Source organism: Lagopus muta, chromosome 3 (genome assembly GCF_023343835.1).
Source record: "Lagopus muta isolate bLagMut1 chromosome 3, bLagMut1 primary, whole genome shotgun sequence".
Taxonomy (NCBI): domain Eukaryota; kingdom Metazoa; phylum Chordata; class Aves; order Galliformes; family Phasianidae; genus Lagopus; species Lagopus muta.
The window spans coordinates 56,851,634-56,876,633 of record NC_064435.1 but is presented as its reverse complement, the minus strand read 5'-3'; the positions used below and the strand labels follow the sequence as shown (position 1 = coordinate 56,876,633).

Genomic DNA, 25,000 nt, shown 5'->3' with positions numbered 1-25,000 from the left:
TACTCTGCATAACTGCCTTCCAATCCAGGTAAAAAGGAGCTTAGATATAGATGGCCATTCTAGTTCCTACCCTGTTGTCCCATGTGGTTGACACACACAGTGGAGGAAGCAATCTGGGGCATCTGACTGGAAAAACTTTCAGCTCATGTAACATAAGAGGAATCAGTTGGTGGGTGACTACTTTTTGGTTAATGGAATGCAACTACAAAGTGTGTCTTCCCCAGAAACCAACTGCTGATCAATGAGCCTGCAGCATTCAGCAGCTACTGGTTTTAACTTCCACAGATCCACAGACAATGCTAGCATACGTTCGCCACTGAAATTAACAACTTAATTATCAGAAATTTTCTCCACTCAATCACAAATGCTTCAAAAGAAGTGCTAGAAGCTCAGTAAAAATAGAAGAGTTGCCTTGAAAGATTTCATTCACTTCTAGTTTTACATCCATACAGAACATCAAATCCCCATCCACTTTTCCTGGCTACTTTTCTTTCAGACATCAGTAATGCCTTCCAATGACATACCAAGCAGATTCATATATTTTGGATAGCTATACCACATGTTAGTAGCATTTGATATTCCAGAATTCACATGGGCTTAAGCAAGTACATTTGAAAATCATAGCTGTAGTTATGCCTGTCACTTATACCAAGGAATATAACTTCTAATTTCCTGAGGATACATTTTCTGTAGAAACTGGCAGCTTTCTAAATATCCTATTAATGGCTTTTGAGATCTCAGATACAAGTCCACCAATAGTAATAATAATAATAGTATTGCTCAGCCATAATGATATATCTGGATCATAGAAAACACAGGCAAATTCTTGGCAAAAGGAGTATGGAACCAGAGCATGTTGAAATTTCCATAAAAATTTTTTCCCTGTTCTCCAAGACCTGGTTGAGTTTTCCCCTGTCTATCACTAATTACTGTTCTGCCACATTTAAAATATTAGCACTGTATCCCATTCTTAAAGTGCAGTAATATGGACCAGAGTGACCTTATAAAAACAAACACATTATTAATGCTCTTTGAAGAAAATGTCCTGGAACACAAATTCCAGTTCAGCAAGTATTTTTTTTTTCTTATCTGAGTAACTTTATATATATGAATGCTCCTATTTGACTCAAAGGGATTACTCATCTGCAGAGAGTTATTTCAGAGCCAATTTGTTGTTTAAAATTCACAGGGAAAATAAGGTAATGAAACAACTGTTAGTTAAGGCCTTTCTGTGGTATGCTTGTATAAATTAAACAGAGGTATTAGAGACAATTTTAGTTAACAAAGTCTTCCTTTATAAAAAAAAGTATGTTTTGTGCTGAAAAAATGTCTTAAAGGATAAATGTATTTTTGTGCTCTTAAATCCAGAGTTGTCCTTAACAGTAGCAAAATTCAGTCTCACAGATGAGTGACTTAGTTTTATTTTCTTGCTCCTATTTTTGTATACCTTAAATTCAGCAATGAAACATCTCAGTTTGTCCTACGTTTCCCCAGCTTACACCTAACATAATTTCTAACAGAAATTAGAACTCGGCACCATTAATGCTACTGATGCATTCACCTCATCCTCAACCACATTGCCTCCGAGACACAATAAAGGTGTAGCCAAAGATTTATCCCGCCAATAAGATATAGTTATAGGTCCCATGAAGATTACTGACACTGAAGTACCAAATATGTACTGGCCTTGGACTTAGCAGATAACATGCCAGTTCTGAGATACAGTCAAGTTGACAGTAAATCAGTATCACAGTTCCAATAACGGGAAAAAATATCTTAGAGGAATTTTTGTTAAAACATTCTAGTTAGTTATTAAATGGTAATGACCATAATGGACTAGGCAATAGGTTTCTTAGGCTTCTTTGCAGCTCAAATGTGCAGGCAATCTACAATAAGGCTATTTTTTCTAAGGTTCTGTGATTTGCCCCTTAAATCTATTTTGTCTTAAAAACAAACAAACAAAACCCAAACCCCAACCTTTAAACCAAAAGATACAGCAATCTTATTATGAATTATACTTGTTTTGTAAATCTGTGCATGAAAACACAGCCACAGCCTCCATAACACCTCCCTTTTGTGTCTACAAAAAAAAACAATAGTCATGGGTAATGGAAAGCTAGAGAGTAAGTCACACTAGTTCAGCACTGCTTCACTAAATTGTAGATGTAATTTTTATTGCCTGTCTCAGATGTCAATGTATGTCATCCAAAATTCTTTCCTGAGAAGTTTGTAAAAAGAAGATCAATTTCTCAAGGTGTATAAATATATTTCTCAAGCACCCTTCTGAACTTATTTCAATTTTCAGGTTTTGATGATAGTCATGCTGACAACTTTTTTTGGTTCATCAAACTCTGTACTACAATTACATGAATTTACTTTTAATAAATTACCATCTTTGCATATATCAGTCAAACCACGAAGACTAAACACTTGCAAATAAAATGCATTATTAATTTAATTGTCACAGCCTATTTAGCTAGCTTCTATTAGTATTTGCTATAATATGCAACATATCAGAGGGCAGAATCAAATTCAAAACATAAAGAATAAACTGATTATATTGTTCTAGAGAAATTAAAAAATAGCAAGCTTGCAAAATTATAACCAAGGCATTAATGTTTTAAATAGGTAGGAAAACTATGTAATTTAATTTAGAATATGTTTATAGCCAAATTGATGTTTTAACATGCTGAAGAAGGATTTCTTTGGTTCCTAAAGCCATTAAAAAGCATCAAACTCTCCCACTATGGGAAAGGTGAAAAGGAAAGCAATGGCAGATTGGTATTTACTGCAGTAGGTCATGTGGTTTTAAACATCCACAATCACCAGAGAGGGAACGTTCCTATAAAATTATAATGTTGCTTTAGCTCTGCCACACCTATTTGATGTTGCACTACATTAAACTTAAGTACCAGCTAAGGAGGTACTGCAGAAAAGAAACCATCAAAAGACAGATGAAGAAATTTTAAACAGAGAAAGTACAAAGCCACTCAGATATCACTAGTGCATGCTGGCCCAGGGGAACAGATGCAGATGGAGCACAGAGGCTTGCAGGACAGAGCTTGGCTCCTTGCTCCCAGGGCAGCTGGGGCTGCCGGGGCTCTGACCCTGCCACTGCATGGACGGGTTGGGAGGGAACCTTACTCCTCCTGCCATGCTGGCGAGGCAGGCAAAAAGCCTTTGAGGAATATGGGAAGAAATGGGGTAAAGCAGCCAGGCAGCCTTCAGGAGAAACAAACAAACAGGAGACAGCAATCACCACTTTAGGCTGTAGCATCCTGCCTGCTTAGGAATCCATTTCAACATGACAATCATTAAGATTATGACTGTCAGGCTAAGATACAATATTGGGATTTCTACCGTATGTATCCTTTTTGTGCACATACTCACTGTGGTAAAGCAGGCATTCTGTATGCTGTATTTATGATGATTACACAGCAAGCACCCCCTTGCAAAACAACATATTGAATGCTGCCAGTACCAAAACATGCCACCACAGTGAAACTTTTTTTCTTTTTGCAATTGTTGTTTTACGAGAAAAGATAACCAGCATAAACTTCAATACAGTATCTGATTTGATCAAACTGATGCATTATTCTACATTTTAGATGAAAACTAATATCTCAAAACTCTACATAAACATGTAAAGAGTAAAAGCAGTGATTAAACGTGTACTTAGTCAAATAAGAGGTGTATATATTGTGTTAATGTAAAATCCTTCTTCCTCGCTCTGTGATTACAGTGTGCTGAACTTTGCGGTGAAAGGAATGCTCTAACCAACTATCGTTTCCAGTGTATTTAATAGAAAATGAACATGACCCAGGAAGAGTTTTGCAGTGATCTCCTACAATTCACAGCTACCAGTCAACTTCCCTTTCTTCTGTGTTAAAAACAGGAAATACTCTTTATTTGTAAAAGCTTGCAATAGAAGAATGAGTAACAACGTGGTACTATTTGAAACATAATCAAGCACCGAATATTGAACTCTGTAGGTAGGATGCATTCACTTACCCAAACTGAAATAGAATATGCCATCTTTTTGTCATCCAAAAAAAAAGCAACATTATTTGAGCTGCCCCAAGAATTCAAGAAAAAAGCAATAACTATGACACAATATGACCAGTAAATCTGAGGTAAATTCCGCTTATTTGCAAACATTGTGTTGTTCAGATTGCAAAACATGGTCACTTTACAAGCCATAGCAAAAAATAACCTAAAAAAAAAAGAAAAAAAAAAAAAAAAAAAGGTGCAACTAAATAACTGATTTTTTTTTGTTTCTTGTTTTTATCTCTTTTATCTCTGGATCTCTTTTCCTGTCCAAGACCAATAAGGAAACAACTTTGGTGGCTTTGACCTCAGTACTCACCACTAATCTAAGAAAGTTTTTTTCTGAACCTATGAGCTGCAAGGCCAGATAGATAAAAAATGAAAAAGTACTTGATTTTGTACTTGGACAGAGGGATACCACTATGGAAATCTTGAGGAAATAATATCACCTACTGAAAATCAGCTCCATATGTTGCAAATCATGTATTTTGCATGGAGTTGCTTTCTAAGCCAATTTTTTTATTGAATCCTACAGACCTGCCCTAAGGACCATACTAGCGTATTTAAGCATGTTAAGTGTGTAGTAATAGTTGAGCTAAAAGTCCAGGTGACATGTTTTGGGTGAGCTAAACACTCCAGGCAACACATACTACATAAAGAAAAGTTAGTAAAAAAAATGTAAAGAGACTTACCTTTCTTTGGGTGTCCCAACTCCATGCTTGCCCAGTAAATGAGTATTCAAATGCTTCTTCATCACAAAAGCTACCCTGTGGAACAAACAGAAAAACAGGAAGATTAGTTTTTTTTAATATTTTTTCCTTTTTTTAAATAGAGACTTTGTCAGTTTTGAGCATGCACTTCAGCATATTTTACTAATGTTGAAATTAAAACAGTAACTTTGACAGACAATATTCTAAACTTGGGAGTCCACTCTGCAGTGACAAATTTTCTTCAGATTGTAGTCACTGGGGTATTTTCATTACAAATAAGCAATCACAACCATACATCACTGGTCAAATAGAAAAACTGCTTTTGCTTTCTGTTGTAAATTATAATGCCTTATATAATACTGTGAGAGCAGACAACTTTGCTTAAATTGCATTGTCTCATATTATGAACTGACAGAGTCTCAGTTACACCTCTGAATTTATTTAAGTTTAATGGACACATCCTACAACCTTTCTTCATACGAGTTTCATTTTCTTTAATGAGAGTAATAAAAAGAATACAGTAAGATCAGATGCTTTAATCACTGCTTCTGTCTGGTCAAACTTCACTGTATTAATTATTTAAAGAAATATACATGGAAACAAATTAATAGTCTTAGTTATTTTATAGCCTTGTGAAAAAAGGGAAGGAAAACGATGAAGCACACTTTTGCAATTACATTTTGAAAGTATTCTTGAAATTAGCAAGACTTTGTTCAAGACATCAACAACAGCAGCCACACTTACACTACCTGGCATTGTGTTTACACCAAATAAAGCACAAATAATTTAATTCCATTTTAGTGATACATATAATGAAACAGATAGGAACCTACAGAGTACCATTTTGCTGCTGATAAGACCCGAACATAGATTTAATTATGTCATTTGACTGCTTCAAACAATTTAGATATCAGACTGAAGCTGCAAACTAAAACAGTTCTCTTGATAAGCAAAAATTGTACTGCTGTAACTTTCAGTGTGAAAAGGGCTTGCAAACATTTTTGTTAATTATGTATTACAGCTGTCCTTCATAAAGTTAATTACAAATAGCTGAAAGGCAATAGACTCTATTTGCATATGTACATGAAAGGCATGACATATGCAAAAATATGATTTTAATTAGCATTCCATGATATGAAGGGCTACAAATCAAACTGGCATGTTATAAGATTTTTAACATTAAGCGCTGAATTCATCTGGACGTGTTTGCAGTAATGGACAATGGAAGGACTGTAAAAAATACTGTAGCATTATGGCATGTATTAGCCACGAAAGCCAAGAAAGAGTACTTTTCCTTTACAAATATCACAGTGTGGCTTCTCCATGTCTGATCTACTTTCAGCACTTTCACATTTCTACAGCGAATCTCTCTTGTGCATCCTTTAGGGTGTAAGAATATCATTTTATGTTATTTAAATGACAGCGACTTCATGATCTTTATAAAAAGACATAAGTAATGCCTTAACTACTTTCCACTACACAATGCATAAGTCACTACAACCATGGGTAATCTATCACACCATGATCATTATTAGTATGCAAGCGCTACTGGAATTACTGTACATGGGGAAAATTATTGTAACAAAGTCAAATCGTGTGTTCTGATAACAGCACAAGGCATTCCAAATGTACTGCTTTCTTGCTTTTCAGCAGAAACAATAACCATTTCTTCACAGCTGTGAAATATGCCTAACAGATCTTAATTTAGTAATATTCCCACTTTCCGGTACAAACCTTCCCCTCCCTTAAAAAAAAAAAATAAAAATATTACTGTTAAAGGGTAATGGGCAATTCAAGTTGGAAAGGCACTTCGATGCTTCTTACATGGTGAAGTGTCCTTAGGAAATGTGGAAGGCAAAGATGCCAACCAGTTACACAGTATTTCTAGGGATGTTTTTTTCCACTTTAGAGTCTGTATACTTGAAGCTGCTGAACAAAAGCCAAACGCTTCTTACATTGCATCTCTGCAGGGGGTACAGACAGAAATACCTTCCTGCAAGTATCAAAGACAAAGGCCTTGTTAATAATTTGAAGTAATTAATCTCCCATTAGATGTTTGGTACAGAGCCACCATTTCGCTGCTGTTATAAAATACAAATAAAATGAAGATTGACTCAATAAAAGTCTCAGCACCTACTAGCAGCTTAAGCTTTTTAACGTAACGCCTGAAGACTTGTACTTAAAAGCACAGCCTGCCTTTGTGTAAGCTTAAAGTGCTCAGTACACCTCAAGAACATCCCTCATGTTGCAGATTCAGGCCAAGAAACTAAAAGCAAAGTTGCTTGAGAATGAAATGCAGAATTTATACTAAGAAAAAATGAGCCCTTTGTTCAAAAAAATATTTTTTTCTTAGAATAAAAACAAAGACTAAAGATTTTGCTTGAGATGCTGAATATGAGGATAACACAATAAAAGGTTAGGTGTGAAAATCATTTGTTTATATTTACCAAATACGGCAGGAAATTTTAAGGGAGCTGTGGAAGCGGGTAGTGAAAACACAAAGAAATGTTTTCAGCACATTCAGTAATTCCATGTTTCCAAGCAATTACAGTTTTAAGGAATCAAAAAGAATTGCTTTTTTCTCCTCCAACAACTGACTCACCTCTGCTGAGGTAAATCAGTTACTCCTAAACTATTGCCAGGATTGGATAGTTGACATGACTTAGCCTTCTTCTTTTCAAATGAATGTTAAGGGAATCTGTCTGGCACAAACAGGGACTCGAGGAGTGATTTCAGGATCATTGTATATATATATATATATATTTTTTTTTTTTTACAAGCTTGTAATAAGCACTGACTCAGACTTCCATGATTTTTTTTTTCTTTTCTTAACTCCAGTAGAAACAAAAGCCTGTAAATGCTATCAATTAACTGAGTTAACTGGTTTCAAAGAAAAGGCATTAAGAAGGAGTAGGAAAAATCTGAAGTTGCCATACTCCTCCTATTTCGTATCCATGCAAAACAGGACAGACTACAGACCTAGAATCGTTTTTACAAAATCTGATCTAAAAATACTCATTCCCAATTGACATGAAGATGGGCAGTAACAGCTGCACTAATTTCCTAAGGTTCAGGTCTCCTAGGGAAGAAACATCCATTCTAGACTTCCAACTGTTGACCAATGAAAGCTCCCTGCATGCACATGGAATACTGCTCCCAGAAGTCTCTCCTGGCACTGGGAAAGATGAGTAGGCAGGACGTTGTTTGTATTCACTGGCTTTTTTTTTGTTTGTTTGTGGTTTTGTTGTTCTTGCTCCTGTTGTTTGTTTGTTTAACTTTGCTAGTGATTTTCAACTACTCTGGCTCCATACTAGCATTATTTCCCAACACATGTACTCTATGTTCAAAATCCAGGACAAATTAAAAATAAAATGAAAAATGGCATAGAGCTTTAGAATAGCATCCACATTCCCTATGGACAGGTTTGGGGTTTTTTTGGTTTTTTTTTTTGTTTTTTTTTTTTACATAGAAACTATAAATACAAATAACTTTCAATCACAGATATACAAGCACCTTTCCCAAAATAAGTCTGCAGAATATTCTGTTTTCAGTTTGGAAGAGTTGTGGTTTTGCAGGAATGTGTCCACTCATAATCCATGGCACTCTTCAAACAGCACTTGGACTCACTCTGAGAAAGCCTGTAACTGATTTAGGAGCCTCTGAAGACTTGTCTTCAAGTTATAAAAGCATATTTTAATGTACAAAAGAAACAAAGGAAATTCTAATTCTGGGACTAAAGAAACATATTGGACAATCTTGACTTCTACTTTTCATTCTACTGTAGCACAAGTTCTTCAGCATGTACAATGTTTATCATCACAGTACCCAAGGAAAATGAATAATCTGTCACATATTGTTCTCTCATTTTCTCCACAGGGAAAGAATTCTTCTCTGTGAAGTATCTTTTTTGAGAAGGCAAAAGATCCTAGGTTTTATTATGGCTTGAATCTATGAAAGTCTTTTTAATATGTATATCAGTCTGTTAGTGGAAAGTCAGGTTAAAGAAAACAAACACAAAACAAATATGCTAGACCATTAAGTCATGAAATCTGTGACAGTTCATTGTTTCATAAGCATTTACTCCTCAGCCTTGGCCTAATTCCAAGGAAGGAGATCTATCTCATCTCTTCCAGAAAGTCACTTGCATCCACATCAACAAACCAGTCATCTTGTAGTCTAACTACTGCAGAAGACCGGAATTTATTTTTGTGGGACTCTATAAACTAGTTACACAGTAGCTGAAGAGCAATTTTACACTACTTCACAGTGGATACACAGCTCTGCAATGAGTCCCAGAGAATTTACTTTACAGACAGCAATGTTCAGTGATGGCAGAAAAGTCCAGGAGAACAACAAATATCTATACTTTATTAATATTCTTAATATCCTTTACAACTACTCTAAACTATACAGAATGGGAATTTAACTGTGAGAATACAGGTAAACTACTATATGATAAGTACAGGCCCCGAATATACAAGATATTTTAATAAAGGTCCTCTAAATTTTTTTTTTTCTTTTAAGCAAACTATAATGCTATTATTTTAAAATTGTTAGCAATTAGATCTTTTATCTTGTTTTTCTTATAAGTTTGGGGCACTCAGAAAGAATGCTATGGTTTATCAATCTGGATAAACTACATGGGAGACCTGACAGCTCTGAGAAATAATAAGAAAAAGGATTTCTCAAAATTCTGTGCACCCGTAGAATATAAGCAATATATTATCTTGTCTGCACCGTCTTCTGTTTTCTACGATTTGTGCCTGAATTTCTGTCCCTGTATCTTAATCTGAGGCCAGAAAATCAAAGCATTCTGCATGGATCACACCAAGAAAGAGGACAGTATGTTTAGGCAACTACACAGTAACACAGATGCACATAGTTCTTATTCCACGACTGGACTACTCTTGTTCTTTACGGTTTCATGAAATATGCTGTAAACCTCAATTGTTTGCAGTTGAATGAGTGCTTCATAAGGAGTCCCGCCAATAGAAGCACAATTACTGAAAGAAAGAAATAGTCCCATTTCTTAAGGCAAATATGAGTCACATGTTCAATAAAACTTGTGTCATTAATGATTTGTACATGTTCTAAGTATAAAAGTAGAACTTCATACACTCAAATCAGCACTTAGTCTAATAATACACAACAGTCTAAATGGACTTAAAGCTAAGTTGTATAATCTAATAATTACATAAAAAGTTACTAAACAAATCTCTTCTCTCTGGCAAGACTTTGCATTCATCAGGTCAATTTCAGGGACAAGAGCATAGAGGAAAACACAGAAGTACCCAGAAAGCAATGGTTTTCTATATACAAGTAATCTTTTTTTCCATGCATCAAAAGTTTAAATTCCTGGGAATTTCATCAAGTCCATCATTCGTGGATGTCTGCTGATTCTGAAAGGTCCAGACTGGGATGCTGATAACTCTCTTGCATGACCGTGCGCAAGGGACTCAATTTAAAAGAAAGTATCTGGCAGGGCTGAGTCTGGTGTGGAAGATATCCAGTAGTCTGAAAGGCTTCATGTCCTTTGTGACAGGATGTCAGGTTCGACTAAATATCTGGCAGGACGAAGTCTAGTGCGGAAAACATCCAAATATCTGAAAAACTTCATGCCCTCCGTGACAGGACGTCAAGTCCTACAATCCTGCATAGGAAAGCTGGGATTTCCTGCTGACTCACTTAGCAGCCAAATGAGGCAGGTCTTTTTACTTCCAACTCACAACTATGATTGTTCTTCTTAAGTTAAAAATAAAAAATAAAATCAATAGCATTTCAGAAGGTTAACAAGTCACATGTCATCACTCAGGCTGAAATACTGATTGTGCTGCGATGCGTTGGCTTACACTCCCTGCTGACCTCACATATTAAAGAAGGGTATGGCTATTCTATGCTCCACCCTCACTAACACTAGTGATCAAACTGAAAAGGAAAACAAATATATCTGGCGTATGTGGCACCTTACTCCCCATCTTCAAGTGCAAACAACTTGGCACACTGGAAAATGCAACTTTTTCTCTTGAAAGAGAAAGAAGAGGCAAAAGAGGACAATTTTGGCATCACTAACAAGACAAGAACCAGAGCACCACTGTGGCAATTCATAAAACCTAAAGATTCAATCACAAGTTATACATTTCCAAGAATTATTAGCCTTTCTACCTTATGTTTGAAAGTTGGGGGGGCTTTTTACACTCTTCTACGCCACAGTCATGTATTAACTTTTCCATGGAGATGTACCACTGCTGAAGTCCAAAACCCAACTTTTTTGAAAACTAGTTTTAGGGGAATATGAAATTGTCAGTGCAAAGGACGGCAACCTTCTCTTCTTAAAATATTTCATTTTTACTGTTTTACATGGAATGAACTAACGATGAAGTCGAGATGTCTAAAGAAAAAAAAATGAGAAACGACAACAACTTGAATTATTGCATTAGTGGAACACCTGTACACAGCTTGCACCCAATGCAGACTTGAGTATCACAGCAGCTACTCTTCCTGACTTGCTTTGAACAGGATGACAGACAACAGGATTGTCAATGTGCTGTTCAATGACCTGCATCAATCTCACGAATAATTTACTGCTATATCAGACAGATCATTATGGATGAGTTGTGCACTATCAATCAATCGGCTGTATTGTTCCTGCATATTCCTGCATCTATCATCCAGAAGAGAGAAAAAATCCCTCAACATACTCCTGTTGCTTTCTGTCACCAATCTGCGTCCTTCAAAATGTGAAAGAATTATTAGTCACATGGCCATAAATTAATAGCAGGGGGCATCATTATTTCCTTTTATGTATTTTGGCATAAAAGAGCTGGGTATCAAGAAAGAGAAAAGAAGCTCCACTCAAACCGACCCGGAAATATCATGCCATCCAAAGCTGTTAAGTTTTCTCACCATCTTCCTTTCAAGAGATGTACGTAATATATTCAGGATAGAATATATATATATATTCAGGATAGAAATTAGCCTGTCACTGCAAGGACTGTGGCAAAAAGAAAAAAACATTGGTAGTGTCTACATTATTTCCTTGATCTTGAGGAATTCACTTATCCGTTAATTGTATGCCTCACCTCAAGTCACTTAGTTTGTAACTGAAGCTGAAAGGTTTCCTGTAAGTTAGCCACAGATTTGTTCTTAATTTTACTTTCTTATTGCTTTATGTCTTTTTTTTTTTAATTTTTATTTTTAATATCAAAAGCATCCCAAGAAACCTCAAATGAACAATGCAGAGGTTCAAGCACCTGTGTCCCCTGGACATCCCCTGTTCAAACATCAGAAATTAAAAAGGCTCCAAAATTCACAGTAAAATATCATAAAGGAATAAACAAAATAAACGAATAAATTAAAATTAATGACCAGTGAAACCAGTCAGACAAACAAACAAACAAACAAAAGCAATCAATTTTAGGAAATTTAACTTTTAATTCTCCCCAAACACCTATGTTTAGAAATGAAGCTGAAGTTGTTCATGCACCATTACTAAAAATAACAATCTACTTGAACAATATGCAACTGGGTATTCTTCTCAAGCAAAATAAAATGTAATAAAAATATTTTTGTTTTGTTTTAAATCTGAACTTTCCTACTGAAGTTGAATTGACCTGTTGTCCATCTAAACATCCACAGTTCTGTTATGGAGCCAAATTGATGATAAGCTAATAAAAACTAAAATAAATAAAAGATTGCTTATTATACAAACTATTTTTAAACTGATCCCTGTAAGTAAACAAATGGCTCTCTACTTATTTTGTTTGCTTAATGGGCAGACTAAAAATAGCTGAAACAGTGGAAAAAACTTTGAAGTCAAAAGGTGCTCACTTTGTCAGGTAATCACATTACAAATATATGGGAAAATTAGTACTGCTACAAGAAATGTTTGTTTCAATATTCAGAGGAGTTAATGAATGTTAAGTGATAATGGTAGACAACAGCACTATGTAATTACATTTCTAAACACACCTTACGAAATCACTTCTAAGCCAGAAGAATCACATGTTCTATTAATTTTCATTGGTTATCAAACATCTGCAACTGTCACCTCCGCCAGGTGTTTGGTAATCTAACAGCTGCACAGAGTATTAAAAAAACCAAAAACCACAATGCTTTCTGCAGTCTGCTGTCAGCCTCCCAGTTTACCAGAGCACAGACTCTCTTCTGCGAGTTCTGAAATGACACCTTAGGCTTAGCGTTTAGAGTGCACTGCATCTAAAATAAATTACCAGCAACATCCAGAAACATAACAATACCAGAGAATGTATTTGTTGTAAGAAATAAAACTCTGGGAATGCTTTCAACACACATCAAGATTTTCAGCTATATACAAAAGGGCATCCACCCATTTTGCCACCAAGAAATTGCCCTTTTCCTTTCTTTTCTTTCAGTACATACATCCAGCATTCCTATAACAGCTCCCTTCCGTTCCCATTTCCTTCCTCTCTTCAGGCATTGTTCTGTCTCTTCATCCACGATCCATTTCCTAGCATGCTCAGTACTTCACATCTAAGCATAGCCACAATATGATGCAGGAGACATCAGTTCCACCTATCATCATCTTGCATTTGGAAAGAGACTTCAAACTAATCTGCTTCAGGATAAAGAACAGAAATGATGTTGCCTGTCACTATCTGCAAGTGTCAACTCTAAAAGGCTGGCACGTGTTTTTTTTCCTTGATTTCAGTAGACTGATGTGTACATTGTGTTTTTCAAAGCCTGTAAACATGTTGCTCTCAGATCATCAGTGTGACATCTCCAACTGATGGCTTCTTTATGTCCCTAGTTAATTTAAGACTTCAGTAGGAGAAAATGGACCTCTCAACTTTGCCTCCGAAAGACAGTGCAGGCTATGAATTAGTTCTCCCTCTCAAGAGAACAGTGATTTCCAAAATTTGAGTTCAACTTAAAATTTATAGAGCTAAAAAAAAATTCATAATTTTGTTCTAATATTTTTTTGAATCTTTTGTTCTTCCTGAGCAAAAAGTCACTTTAGATGCTGTGTTTTCTTCCTAACTGCTTAGAAATTGCACTGCAGACGGAGTTACCGTGAAAGCAGATTTTCTACAGGAAGAGCTATCTTAAGAGTAATATCTTTGCCATCAGAAAAATCTGTTATTGCCTATCTTTAAAGGGAATCAAAAGATATTTAAAGATAGTTGACTTCAGGCTGTAAAATGCACATGCTTCTCCAGCAATAGGGCCACCATACCTAACTCAATCAATTCAGGAGATGCAGAATCTGTGACCCTTTACAAAGTTGCGGCTACGAAGAGAAGAACTGACCACTATCTGATAACTGAAGTGCTCAAAATTAACAGTCAGAAGTCATAAACTATTTTTACTGACAGTTTACCCACAATTTGAAAACACTGCTGGTGATAGATAGCAACTGAACCTAAGAGAATGTAGCCTGCTTGGTCTGTGACAGTAGTGAGAAACTTGCCCTTTGTCTAACACTGAAGAGCAAGTGCTGCTTGATCTGTTTATTCTTGAGAATTAAATCCAGTTGTAAAATATATCCTTCTTGCCTTCCATCAGACCTTCCAGAAGACTGTTTAACTTAAGATAGAAAGCAAAATATTTCAAAATATCTGTTCAACAAGATAGCCGCAACTGCATAAAAAGAGTAAAATGAAGACAGCAGTACTCAATCTCTAATAATGAGAAGTATCATTCATATGCATGAATCACTACAACAGCTTTGACAAATCAGAACAGACTGGTTACTGCCTAGGAAAAAAAGAAGGCAAGCCTTTGGATCACACTGGTTTCAATTCACAGAAATTCATCTAATACTTTTGTACGCATAGACACACCAATAGCATAGGAAAAATGAGGACACCCAGCTTGTCCAAGGGTTCTCTAACCTGGCTGTTCCTACTTCAGAGACTAAGAACCATGAAACACTGGTGACAGAAACGCTGCGGTGTATATCTGACACTTGGCTACTGTATTTCATGTTTCACTATGATTAATGTTGATTTTTCATAGTTACAAGATACCTCAGTTAGTAGTTAACATAAACCTTAGAAGTTTGTTGTTTGTTCTGCAGTTTTTGGTCTCAGTTGCAGTTTCAGTCTTTCCAAGTACTCTTTTCTCAGCCAGCTCCAAACCCCCAAAACATGAGATTTGTAACAACAAATTTCTCTCCCTGCCACTGAAGAGGAAGGAGGCTGGCTGAAGAAAGCAACACTGATTGCTAGAGGAAACCTCAATATGCAGACCAGAAGGACTTGCATGCGCCATACAAGCACCACAGATCTTCTGAACTCTTTCAAATTATGAGACTGAACGTGGAACCAGCAGCGTGGAAGTCTATCCAAATGAGAACTCCGGGTGGCTACTGGGCTGTTACTCCACTTGTCCCATAGGAAAGTGGTAACATCTCTCACCACCTCAGCCACAGGCTTAGCAGGAGAATTACTAGCCACTAAAGCTGCCAAGTGGTAAGTGTGGTATTGCCTAGGTTTGTCCTAGCCCTCTGCTGGACTCACTTCAGACAAGGAAGTGGAAAGCCAGGTGACTAGTGCTGAAATGGCCTTTGTCCATCACCTCAGAGGCTGAGAGCTTTGATGCTGGCAAGTTTCAAAGAAGGGACTGAACACGTTATTCTTGTACCTGGTCTCAGAAAAAAATGTAAGTTTTCTGTAAACAGCTGAAAGATGCCTCTTCTGAGACTGCAAGGCAAGAGCTGGCTGAAGGCAGAAGCTTACTAAAAACTCTGAAATTCCAAGTAAGTGTTGAAGGCTTTCTGCAGGATTAACAGGGTACTCACCTGAGAATTGAGATCTAATTCTTACTGAAGCAGTGAAGACAATTAAAATAAACACTGAATGAGAAGTACATTTTGCATCAAAAGACACACATTCTTGCAGTCCAGTATAGATGCTGCACACATTAGCTATGAAAACTGCTATCAGTATGAGGACAAACAAAGGAATATATCAAAGACAAATCAGTACAGTCATAAAGATGATATCTGTGACACAGCAGAAGATGTTCCCTGGCAAAGAATACACCAGTCTCAGCCAGTAGTTGAGATTTGTGGCCAGAAATGGTCAGAGTTAATCAAGCATGAGAAAGATGGATCTATCTATGTGCCCAATGGAATTAAGAAAAAAACACCTTTGATCTCAAGAGCCTACATATACATATACAGACATATTGAGTGTACAGACGAACAAACCTTTGAAGGACAAATAAGTTTTGCTGAAAACAAAATGTTATGGTATGTTATTAAGAAAAGAAAAGAATTACTAGATTGCCTGAAAAAAGGCAAAAAACGGAATTCTTTTTTTTTGGAGTTTTGTCAGCCAAAACTGTGAGATATGTTACTACAAGGATAAATTACAGGACTCTAGTTTTATATACAAAGTGAAAACCTGGCCCTATAAAGAGTTACATAAAGAGACATAAACCATGTCTCTTTAACAGTAAAATTATTGTCATCTTTCTGAGATGACACTTCCACTATAGGGCTCTTCCTTTTTTGATCCTTGCTGTCGTTGTAACCATAAAGCCTTAGGTTTAAGTGCTAGTATGGAACAATGGAATCCACCAGTTTTCAACAGAAGGGAAACCTGGAAACATAGGTAGCACACATACCAACATACACATAGCACTATTCCATTTTATTCTATTACAACATATTTTGTTTTTCATGAAATTCACATCATTAATGTCAGCCTCAGAAACCATCACTTACATAGGAAGACATAAGTAAAATCTGGACTATTTAGTATCTGTGTTTCTTTATCCCTGTATAACATGAATTTGGGACATTTTAAGAAACTGAACAAGGTCTACCTATTTTCATTTTTGTGCTAGCAGGTAAACAAAGCCAAAGAAGCTGGGCAATCGGGTGCTCTTGTCATGTTTTGATTCTGTTGGCATTGAACTGTTCAACTGAACAGAACAGAAAACTATGTTTTAAAAATTTGCCAGACATGCAAGAATTCTGAATGTTCTTAAATGAGTTAAGAAATTTGAGGACACACTTGAAGAAATGGCTTACATCTTCTCCCTTGAAATTATCAGCGGCTAGAAGCAGAGTACTTTCCACTACTTGTTCAAATTTCTTTCTCCTATTTCAACACAACTCTCTCTAAAATCTGTAACAACTGACTTCTCTAAGAATTAAACAAACAAACAAACAAAAAAAGAACTAGCAAATAAGTAAACATTCCTTCCAAGCTATTTCTTGGGATTTAAAGGAATTAAGTCTAAAGTAATCAACTTTACACAGGTCAGCATAAATTATTTGGATAACAGGTTAGGTTTTTTTTCCACAAACAGTCCCACAACTGTGAGCCGTAGTTTTGTCATGGACGAATCATAACACTCAACACCGACTGTAAAGAAACGTTTGATGACTTAAAAAATCATGGAAAATGTCCTATAATCTTACAGGCCTATCTTGTATTCCTCTCCGAGCAGAGAAATTTAAAAAACATGGTCACAACTGGAGCAAGTGTGGAAACCATTGCTTTGGACCAGAGGGTTTTCAGCCACAGATGGCCTCACATTTTAGGCAGTATAAATGATCTTTGAAAAATTACGTATATAAAGAATGCTTTCTCATTTGTTTCAAACTAAAATAAGCAAACAAAAATCAAAGAATTATGTTCCTTTATGTTTTCCCAGAACCACCAAAGCCACGACTTACGACATGAAATCTGGGCAGTGTCTGGGCAGACCTGGAGACAGGATTAGTTTGATCAGCATGCAACTTTTGAAGCACTGAATAGCAGGCAGTGTCGTATGCAACACATAGCCAAATGGATGGATGGAATTGATTTTGTAAAGAGCTATGAATAAAATAGTCCAAAATATTAACCAATAAACACATGCCTGGGTAAGAAAGCCATATTATAAAATTACTGTAAAGATCCTGTAACTGTTCAGGGGAGGAAAAAGTCCCATTTTCCACCTAGCCTGCAAGCGCCGAGTTTTCTGATAATAAGATCCAAGGAACCTGTAAACCCAAGGCTCTAATTTTCTTATGGCGACTGTGTAATATTTTGCAAAGTAAAATTGACTGAGATGGAAGCTATTTTGCATGGTACAGTGGCGATGGCTAACAAATGAGAGTTTTGTGGGCTGAATGTTAGTCCCCTGCCTCATCTGCCACCCCTAATGACAGCAGCCACCTGCTGTTTTATTGTCACAGCTGGAGCCGGTTCACACTCCTTGGTGCTGAGCTCTGCCCATGAGCGCCAAGCTCTCGCCTCGCCTCATTACTTTGATGAACTTTTTATGGTCAGCACCCATGAAGACCTCATCTAGGACTATACAACCTAGATCGGCTTCAGGGAGTGCTTCCAGCTAGCACGAGGTGATAATACACAGCGACACTATGGCTGCTACTGTCTGTCACTTAGTCAAGTCACTGTACTACACTCCTGGCTCTACAGGGCCCTCAACAGGTAAAATGCCATGAAATTCTCCTACGTAATAAAGTTATTTCTCTCTTTTTCACATTGTAATACAGAGATCGTGTCACACTAGCAAAATCTAGCTTTTCAAAGATAGATATGAAAGTAAAAAATATGACAAGCTGTTTACTACATATAGCTAGAGAAGAAATTTCTACATCCTACAGACATAAACTCACTGCATTCCTAAAAAATATATCCTGTGTTAAAGAAGCCGACAGTGAAAAGCATAGTGCAGCTTGATTAACAGTGCCCAATATGGAAAATCATAATTCCATGTATTTTATTAGAGAAGGATCATTTTAACCTAAAGAAAAGAAAGCAGAGAAACAAAAATCAAGCGAGCTAAAACAAATTACTACCCAAACAAATCCCCTGTGGAAAATGATATATGCTAGCCTCCCTCCTCCAAAACAAAACCCACACAAATGCATTTATTGGATATGATAATAGAACAAATCACGATAACAATAAAGCAAAACCTTTTACATTGTCTGATACTATTTGCTTCCAATATAAAAGTAAGCATGATCATCCTTTCCTTTTCAAAAATTTTTTGTACTAGCAAGCGCTCCAAATCCTACGTGCTTTCTGTACGGTTTTAAACTTCATCAGAAATTTCCTTATTGATTTATTTCATGCAGACTGCTTTCTGCTCCATCACTGAAATTTTACCCCAGGTTTACTTTCAGCAATAGAAAAATCCTTCTGGTGTCAACAGAGCTTTATATTTGCCCATATTTACATATATCATTAAGATTAATATATGTGCTATTAATAATAATTTCATTAACATTCTGAAATCATCAAATAACATTTTGACTTTTGAATGGCTGTAGGCTATTATAAGCCTAAAAACCAGAACATTTTCAGTATTCATTGTGTAGCAATCCAGCTGATCAGTTTTGACAAATTCATGCAATGTTATAAGCCATTAAACTTCATTTAGTTTCATTTAAAAATTCCACCTAAAAAAAACCCAACCGTCTTTTTTTTTTTTTTTTTTTTTTTTTTTGTATAGACATGATTTCTAATACATAGCAGTTCCCAGGATTCATTAAGGACTTTTGGTTTTATTTGTTTTAATTTTACTGAAGTGTTTTGAAGTTTCCCGTAAAAACATATTTTGAAATAATATTAAAACAAGTGCTGAAAACCTCTGATGGGGTATCATGCAATTTAGCTCCCCTTGAGGAGGATGCTCCGCACTTGCTATGATAAGGTCCCTGAGATGGGTGGAACCTTAAAAACGTTCCTGAGAATAGACATTATCCTATGTTTTAGAGAATTTATTTATACAATCCCTTCTTTGTTAGCACTTTTTCAGTGTGTCCTAAACTGCAGTTAGAGACCCAGAAAAAATAATAATATTTTAATAATGGTTTCCACTTTGCTGAGCACCTTCTGCAAAGTCCTAAAAAGTATTCAAGGGAACTTGCATAACAAGGGCCAGAAGTATATTAAAAATCCTGTTATATAAATGAAACTAATTTTTCTACAAATATATTTGATAGCTCAAGAGAATTTCTTAAGCACAGTGACCTATTAATGAATTGATGATATCCTTTCTCAACATAAAAAAAAACAATAAAAATTCCCTTGTTTTGACTAGCTGATGGATGTGTCAAATGCATGTTCAAAAGTAAAATACCAAGATGCAGCTTGATCAGTGCAGGGTAAGACATTACAAAACGCCTCACTGGAATGACCTATGGTTTCACCAGAACGATCTCATAGTGACAATTGTAATTAAATAACATCTGAGTTGTTTGGTTTTTTGTTGTTGTTGTTGTTGTTGTTGTTTTAAAGAGTTGCTGTGTCAGCTACATTATTCCAGTTATGCGTTTTGTGAGAGCACAGTCAATCCATTTAAAAAGTTTATATTTTATCAATTTCTAACCCATAGCAAGAACTACCTCTAAAGCCACAGTTACCAAGGTGTGTGTATATACATACATACATATATATATATATATATATTTTCACCAGTTATAACAGAATTTGTTAAAGGATGCATGGACATCCAAACAAGCTACACTTTTGCTCACTGTCTTATATTAAGTAGCCTACATGTATGCTTAAGTATTTAGAAACATTTTTCCTTTGCAGCATTGTGTTACAGTGGCATTATGACTGTGCTTTATAGTTACATTCTAACATACTTCAATTTATGCAGTACTCACAGTTCACTGGTCTGTAATTCTTAATATCCCTCTATCTTCCACCAATTTTCATTTAGTAGCTATTATTTGAAGTTCATTTTCCATGCCCTTTCAATTGTGATTTTTTTCCAACGTGACAACAAACATCAGTGCCATTTCTGATGGTGTCATTTACTGGAGTAAGAAAAACAAAGTTTTTAAAAAGAATCTATCAGAAAATCACCAGACAGTAGCAACCTGTGGTCAGTATCAAGAGGAGCTGCACATGAATAGATAGTCTGGAGGTAACAGGATTTGTATCCAATTACTCATCCCCAGAGCCATTCTATCCCTGAACGATAAATCTCTATCAGCTGATCCCTTAAGCCATCATCATCTGGTCATGCGACCGTGTTCCAACAGGAAGGACAAAAAGGAAAACACTTAAAGTTTTCTATTCAGATCTCTAAGATACAGAATAGTCATATTGGACCTCTTAGAAGTTTTGAAAATGGATCCTAAGAAAATAGAAACAGGCATATGAATTTTTTGTCTTAACATAAATATTGTCTTCTGTACTTACTCCAAGCATATAAAGAAGCTTTCAATATGTGCATTATCCTTGCAATGATCAGAAATACATGCTGATTTTTAAAAATGGCTAATTTTCATGCTTGCTGTAACAGAAAAGGACATTCATGTGAAGGATATTGAAGACACTGCCTAAGAATTGTTTACCCTTTAAAAAAATACTATCGCTGTAACGCTGACAGTGTTGGTGTCAGGTTGGGCAATTAGCCACTTAAGTGTGAATAAGATCTGCCAAGAAGCTGTTTCATTTTTGCCTCAGAATATATGTGTATCTGTGAGCTGGTGTGTGTTTGTGTTCATGCATCAGTGGAATCTGGTTGTTCATGCCAGGTTTTCTTATCATACTTTTCTGCCTCTTTGAATTTGCACATTCCTGCAATACAAAATGGACACGTCTGCTGATAATGTCAACATACTTAGGTTCGTAAGGAGAGATTTTGTGTAACTAGATCTGAAGTAGCCTTTTTGTGTTCATTACCTGACCCTGTCTGTTTGCACAGTGCTAGAAGAGCTGTTCATGGGAAGAGCTCCAACACTGCAAACTCCTCTGAGATGTTAAAAGGCAATGGATGTGGAAGGAATCAGCATCAAAACACTCTCTCCTACAAACTCCATTTTTACATGTCATCTGAAGGAAATTCTCACTTCATAGAGCACACTAGATTCTATGGGATGTTGAGAGCAGCTTGCAATCACTTTAATATTGATCACACTATGCTTTCGACTTCTGTACATCTATAGGGGAAATTCCAGTTGGTAAAACAGCATAGAGTAGTTCAGTAGGAAGGAATCTTCTGAAGTCATCTAGTCTTGCTGCCTGACCACTTAAGGGCTAACTAACAGTTAAAGCATATTATTCAGTGCACTGTCCAAGCACTTCTTCAACACTGACAGGCACAGGGCATCAGCCACACCTCTGGGAAGCCTGCTCCAGTGCTAGACCAGCCTCATGACACAGAAATGTTTTCTAGCACCCAGTAAGACCCTGCCCTGAGAGCTTTGTGCTGTTCCCATCCTTCCACGGGGTGTCAGGAGCAGACCTTGCCACCTCCCACTGCTCCCACCTCTCAGAGAGCTGCGTAGAGCTGTGAGGTTGCCTCTCAAGTCTCCTCCAGCCCAATGTCCTCAGCCTCTCCTCACAGAACATACCATCCAGCCTTGTTACCAGCTTTATTACCCTCTCCAGAAGGCTTTCAAGGACCTTAATCTTGGAAAGATAAGTGAAAAAGAAGTCTAACGGGCACCAGACTACAACACAGGCAGGTCAGAGTTACTGCATAGAAATCCTGAAGGCATATCCAGACTTCTATCTCCTTGATGGAGTAAAAATCTTTGGACTCTTTTTCTGTCGTTTTGCTGTGGGTGAGGAGTGGGAAACTGGTGCAAATATTTACCTTGCTTAATTCAATAGCAAAAATACAATTATTCCAAATAAGGAACCTACAAATGTTCTGATGTAGTCATTCAAAATTACAAAAAGCGTAGAAAAGATGTAAACAATTTACAAATCGAAACTGAAGAGTGCACAAACAGAACAAAAAATCCCTCTCATAATATTTCAGTGTACAAGTATTGAAGCTACCTTCTTGACTACTTATTGGGAAACTTCTCAAGTCTTAACAGTATCGACAACTCACGGAGAATTCACCACCACTTACGATAAAAAGACATCCTGCTTTTCAAGAAATATATTTCAACAACCCTGATGAAAATTAGTAGATTGTATAAAACTCTAAGTACCTTAAGGCCAATGAAAGTAATTACCCAATCATGGGTAATAGAAGGTGAGGTACAAGTTACTAAATAAGATGTGGATAATAACTTCAAACTCATCGCTCTTAAGTCTCATGGAGTTACATGAATCAAGTATGTGACAAATGTTTTTGAATAAAGATTCACAAAGATTCACAGTCAAGACTGCCATTTTTCTGAATAAACCCCACCACTTGGGAGAAAGAAAACGCTGTGCTTAGCTGCAGCATCAGTAGCCCCTCGATTTCGTCAGAGACAACACAGTTGCTGTGCTTAAGAGCAAAGCTGGTGCAGTAATACCCCATCACACACCAAAAATGCAGTTTTTATGCTCACAGATGGCATTTGTTGCATACTCCAAAACTGCATAGGAGAGGAATTTGATGGCATGATGGCTGACATTTCTTTCTCTCCACCTATCAGGGGCTATTGCACTGAATAGCTCTCAGCTTCTCCACAGATCTCCACAGAAGATGATGGTCAGAAATGGGATGAATCTCCCTCCCCAGAGGGATGAATGTATCCCGGCTCCAGCACACAACTAAGCAAAGACCAGCCCAACACCACTTGCACATCTTTGCCTTTGCTTTCCATGTAATTTTTGCCAAAGGGGAAGACAGACTAGCATGCATTTATGGACAGAACTGAAGAAGCAAATTATTTTGATTATTTTTTCAGGTTAAACTGGAATTCCCTTTTCCAGTACTCTTCATACATTTTGCTGTGTACGCCTGTGTCTGTTACATTTGTAGCTCCCAAAGAACGCTGCCTTTCACTGTGCTTTTTTTAAAGGAGAAACAAAGCATTTCTTCTCACTTCTTTGCAGTTGCATCACTAAAAGGATTACAAAGTATTCTAAAACAATGTATTTCATTCCAGTAAAAAAAAAAAAAAAAAAAAAAAAAAAACCTGAAAATACTGATATTTTCTTTTAAAGAGTTGACATTTTTGTTCCCCAAATACCTCTAAATTAATGCAAGCTTACTTCCTGAAGAAAAGAGCAAAAATAAGTGTTGGTTTCAATATAGTGCATATGATCTAGATACCAAGGTCTAATCACAACATATTTATCAACATCTAGCATTTGGCTAGTATATGATGTCCACAGGCACTTGTAGTGATAGCTGTCACACCGCATTCTCTTTCTGGCACAAATGAACACAGCAACAAGGACAAGAAATAGAGTGCAGTATAGAGTAACAACACAGCCTGGAATTTAGCCCATAGTGAAGAAACAGTCAAACTCATTATTGACTTCACTGACAGAGGCTCATGCTCATGGTGGCAGAATATTTCAGCAGTCAACAAGCTTTGAGAGGCTTATTTCTATTAAGGGAGCTAAAGATTTTTCAGAGGTACTGTATTCTTCATACTTTCCTTCTCTTTCACTTACCAGAGATCAGAAAGTCATTATCAAGCCATGCATGTTCCTCACAAAGAAGGACTAAAAGGACATGACCCACCCTCCTCAGAGTTCCAGTGCCACATTCTATATAGAATGTGATATGGAAGGCTTTTAAAGTCTTATCTTCTCTTTCAAGGAAAAAAGGAATAGATATGAATGCAAAGGATATGAAAAGCATTACCAGTGCTTGTTGTTTTGCGAAGTCTTGTCTGTAGTCCATATTTTTAATATTTTAATTTAATTTCATAGAGTCATTAAGGCTGGAAAAGACCTCCAAGATCATCCAGTCCAATCATCTTCCAGGCTAGTGTGGCCTGGCAGCAGAGGGGCAGTGTATGAATCAGGGCTCTCTCTCAAAATTTGTGCCATGAAAATCCCAGAAGCCAGTCTTCTTGAGAGCATTACAGGAGAAGGGTATTTGCTCAATGGCGACTGAGATGGATTTCTCCTCTCCAGAAATCCCTGAGATCACTGTCACGGAGAATGAGGTACACTATGAACTCTACTTTGAAGCCATTTCCCAGCTTACCTTTGTTTTAGCAACAATCCTACCAATTTCAAAGTCCTGTAAGACAGACAATAAACAAGAGAGGCTATCCGTCCAGATATTAAGAATGACTCTTGAGTCCAGGACTGACAGTTTTGAGCCTCAGACTTCAGAGACAGTGAAGAAACCAAAGGCAATTGCTCCACAAATAAGCAAGAAACTTAAGAAGCAATCAAGAAAAAAATAAGATGATACAGGCCTGACCGATAAGCCTTAAAAGACAAAATAATCTACTATAATGCTTCCTTGGAGAGGACATCAAAGGCAACTGACTGTATCATATGGTTTTCCAGCATTTAGCAAGAATCTTTTTTCCTCCTTGGTTCGCTCATGGCCACTTTTCTATTACTCTCCCCCCCCCCCCCCCCCCT

General features: G+C 36.7%; 1 protein-coding gene across 18 annotated transcripts in view; it reads right to left on the bottom strand.

Annotated features, from left to right (window-relative positions):
- Positions 1 to 25,000, bottom strand: part of ZNF407 (zinc finger protein 407) — a 346,606-nt gene that overhangs the window by 193,319 nt on the left and 128,287 nt on the right. For all 18 annotated transcript variants that reach the window (XM_048940492.1, XM_048940485.1, XM_048940490.1 and 15 more), the window contains one exon: positions 4,740 to 4,814. In XM_048940492.1, the coding sequence (XP_048796449.1) occupies positions 4,740 to 4,814 (75 nt within the window). The remainder of the gene's footprint in view (positions 1 to 4,739; positions 4,815 to 25,000) is intronic.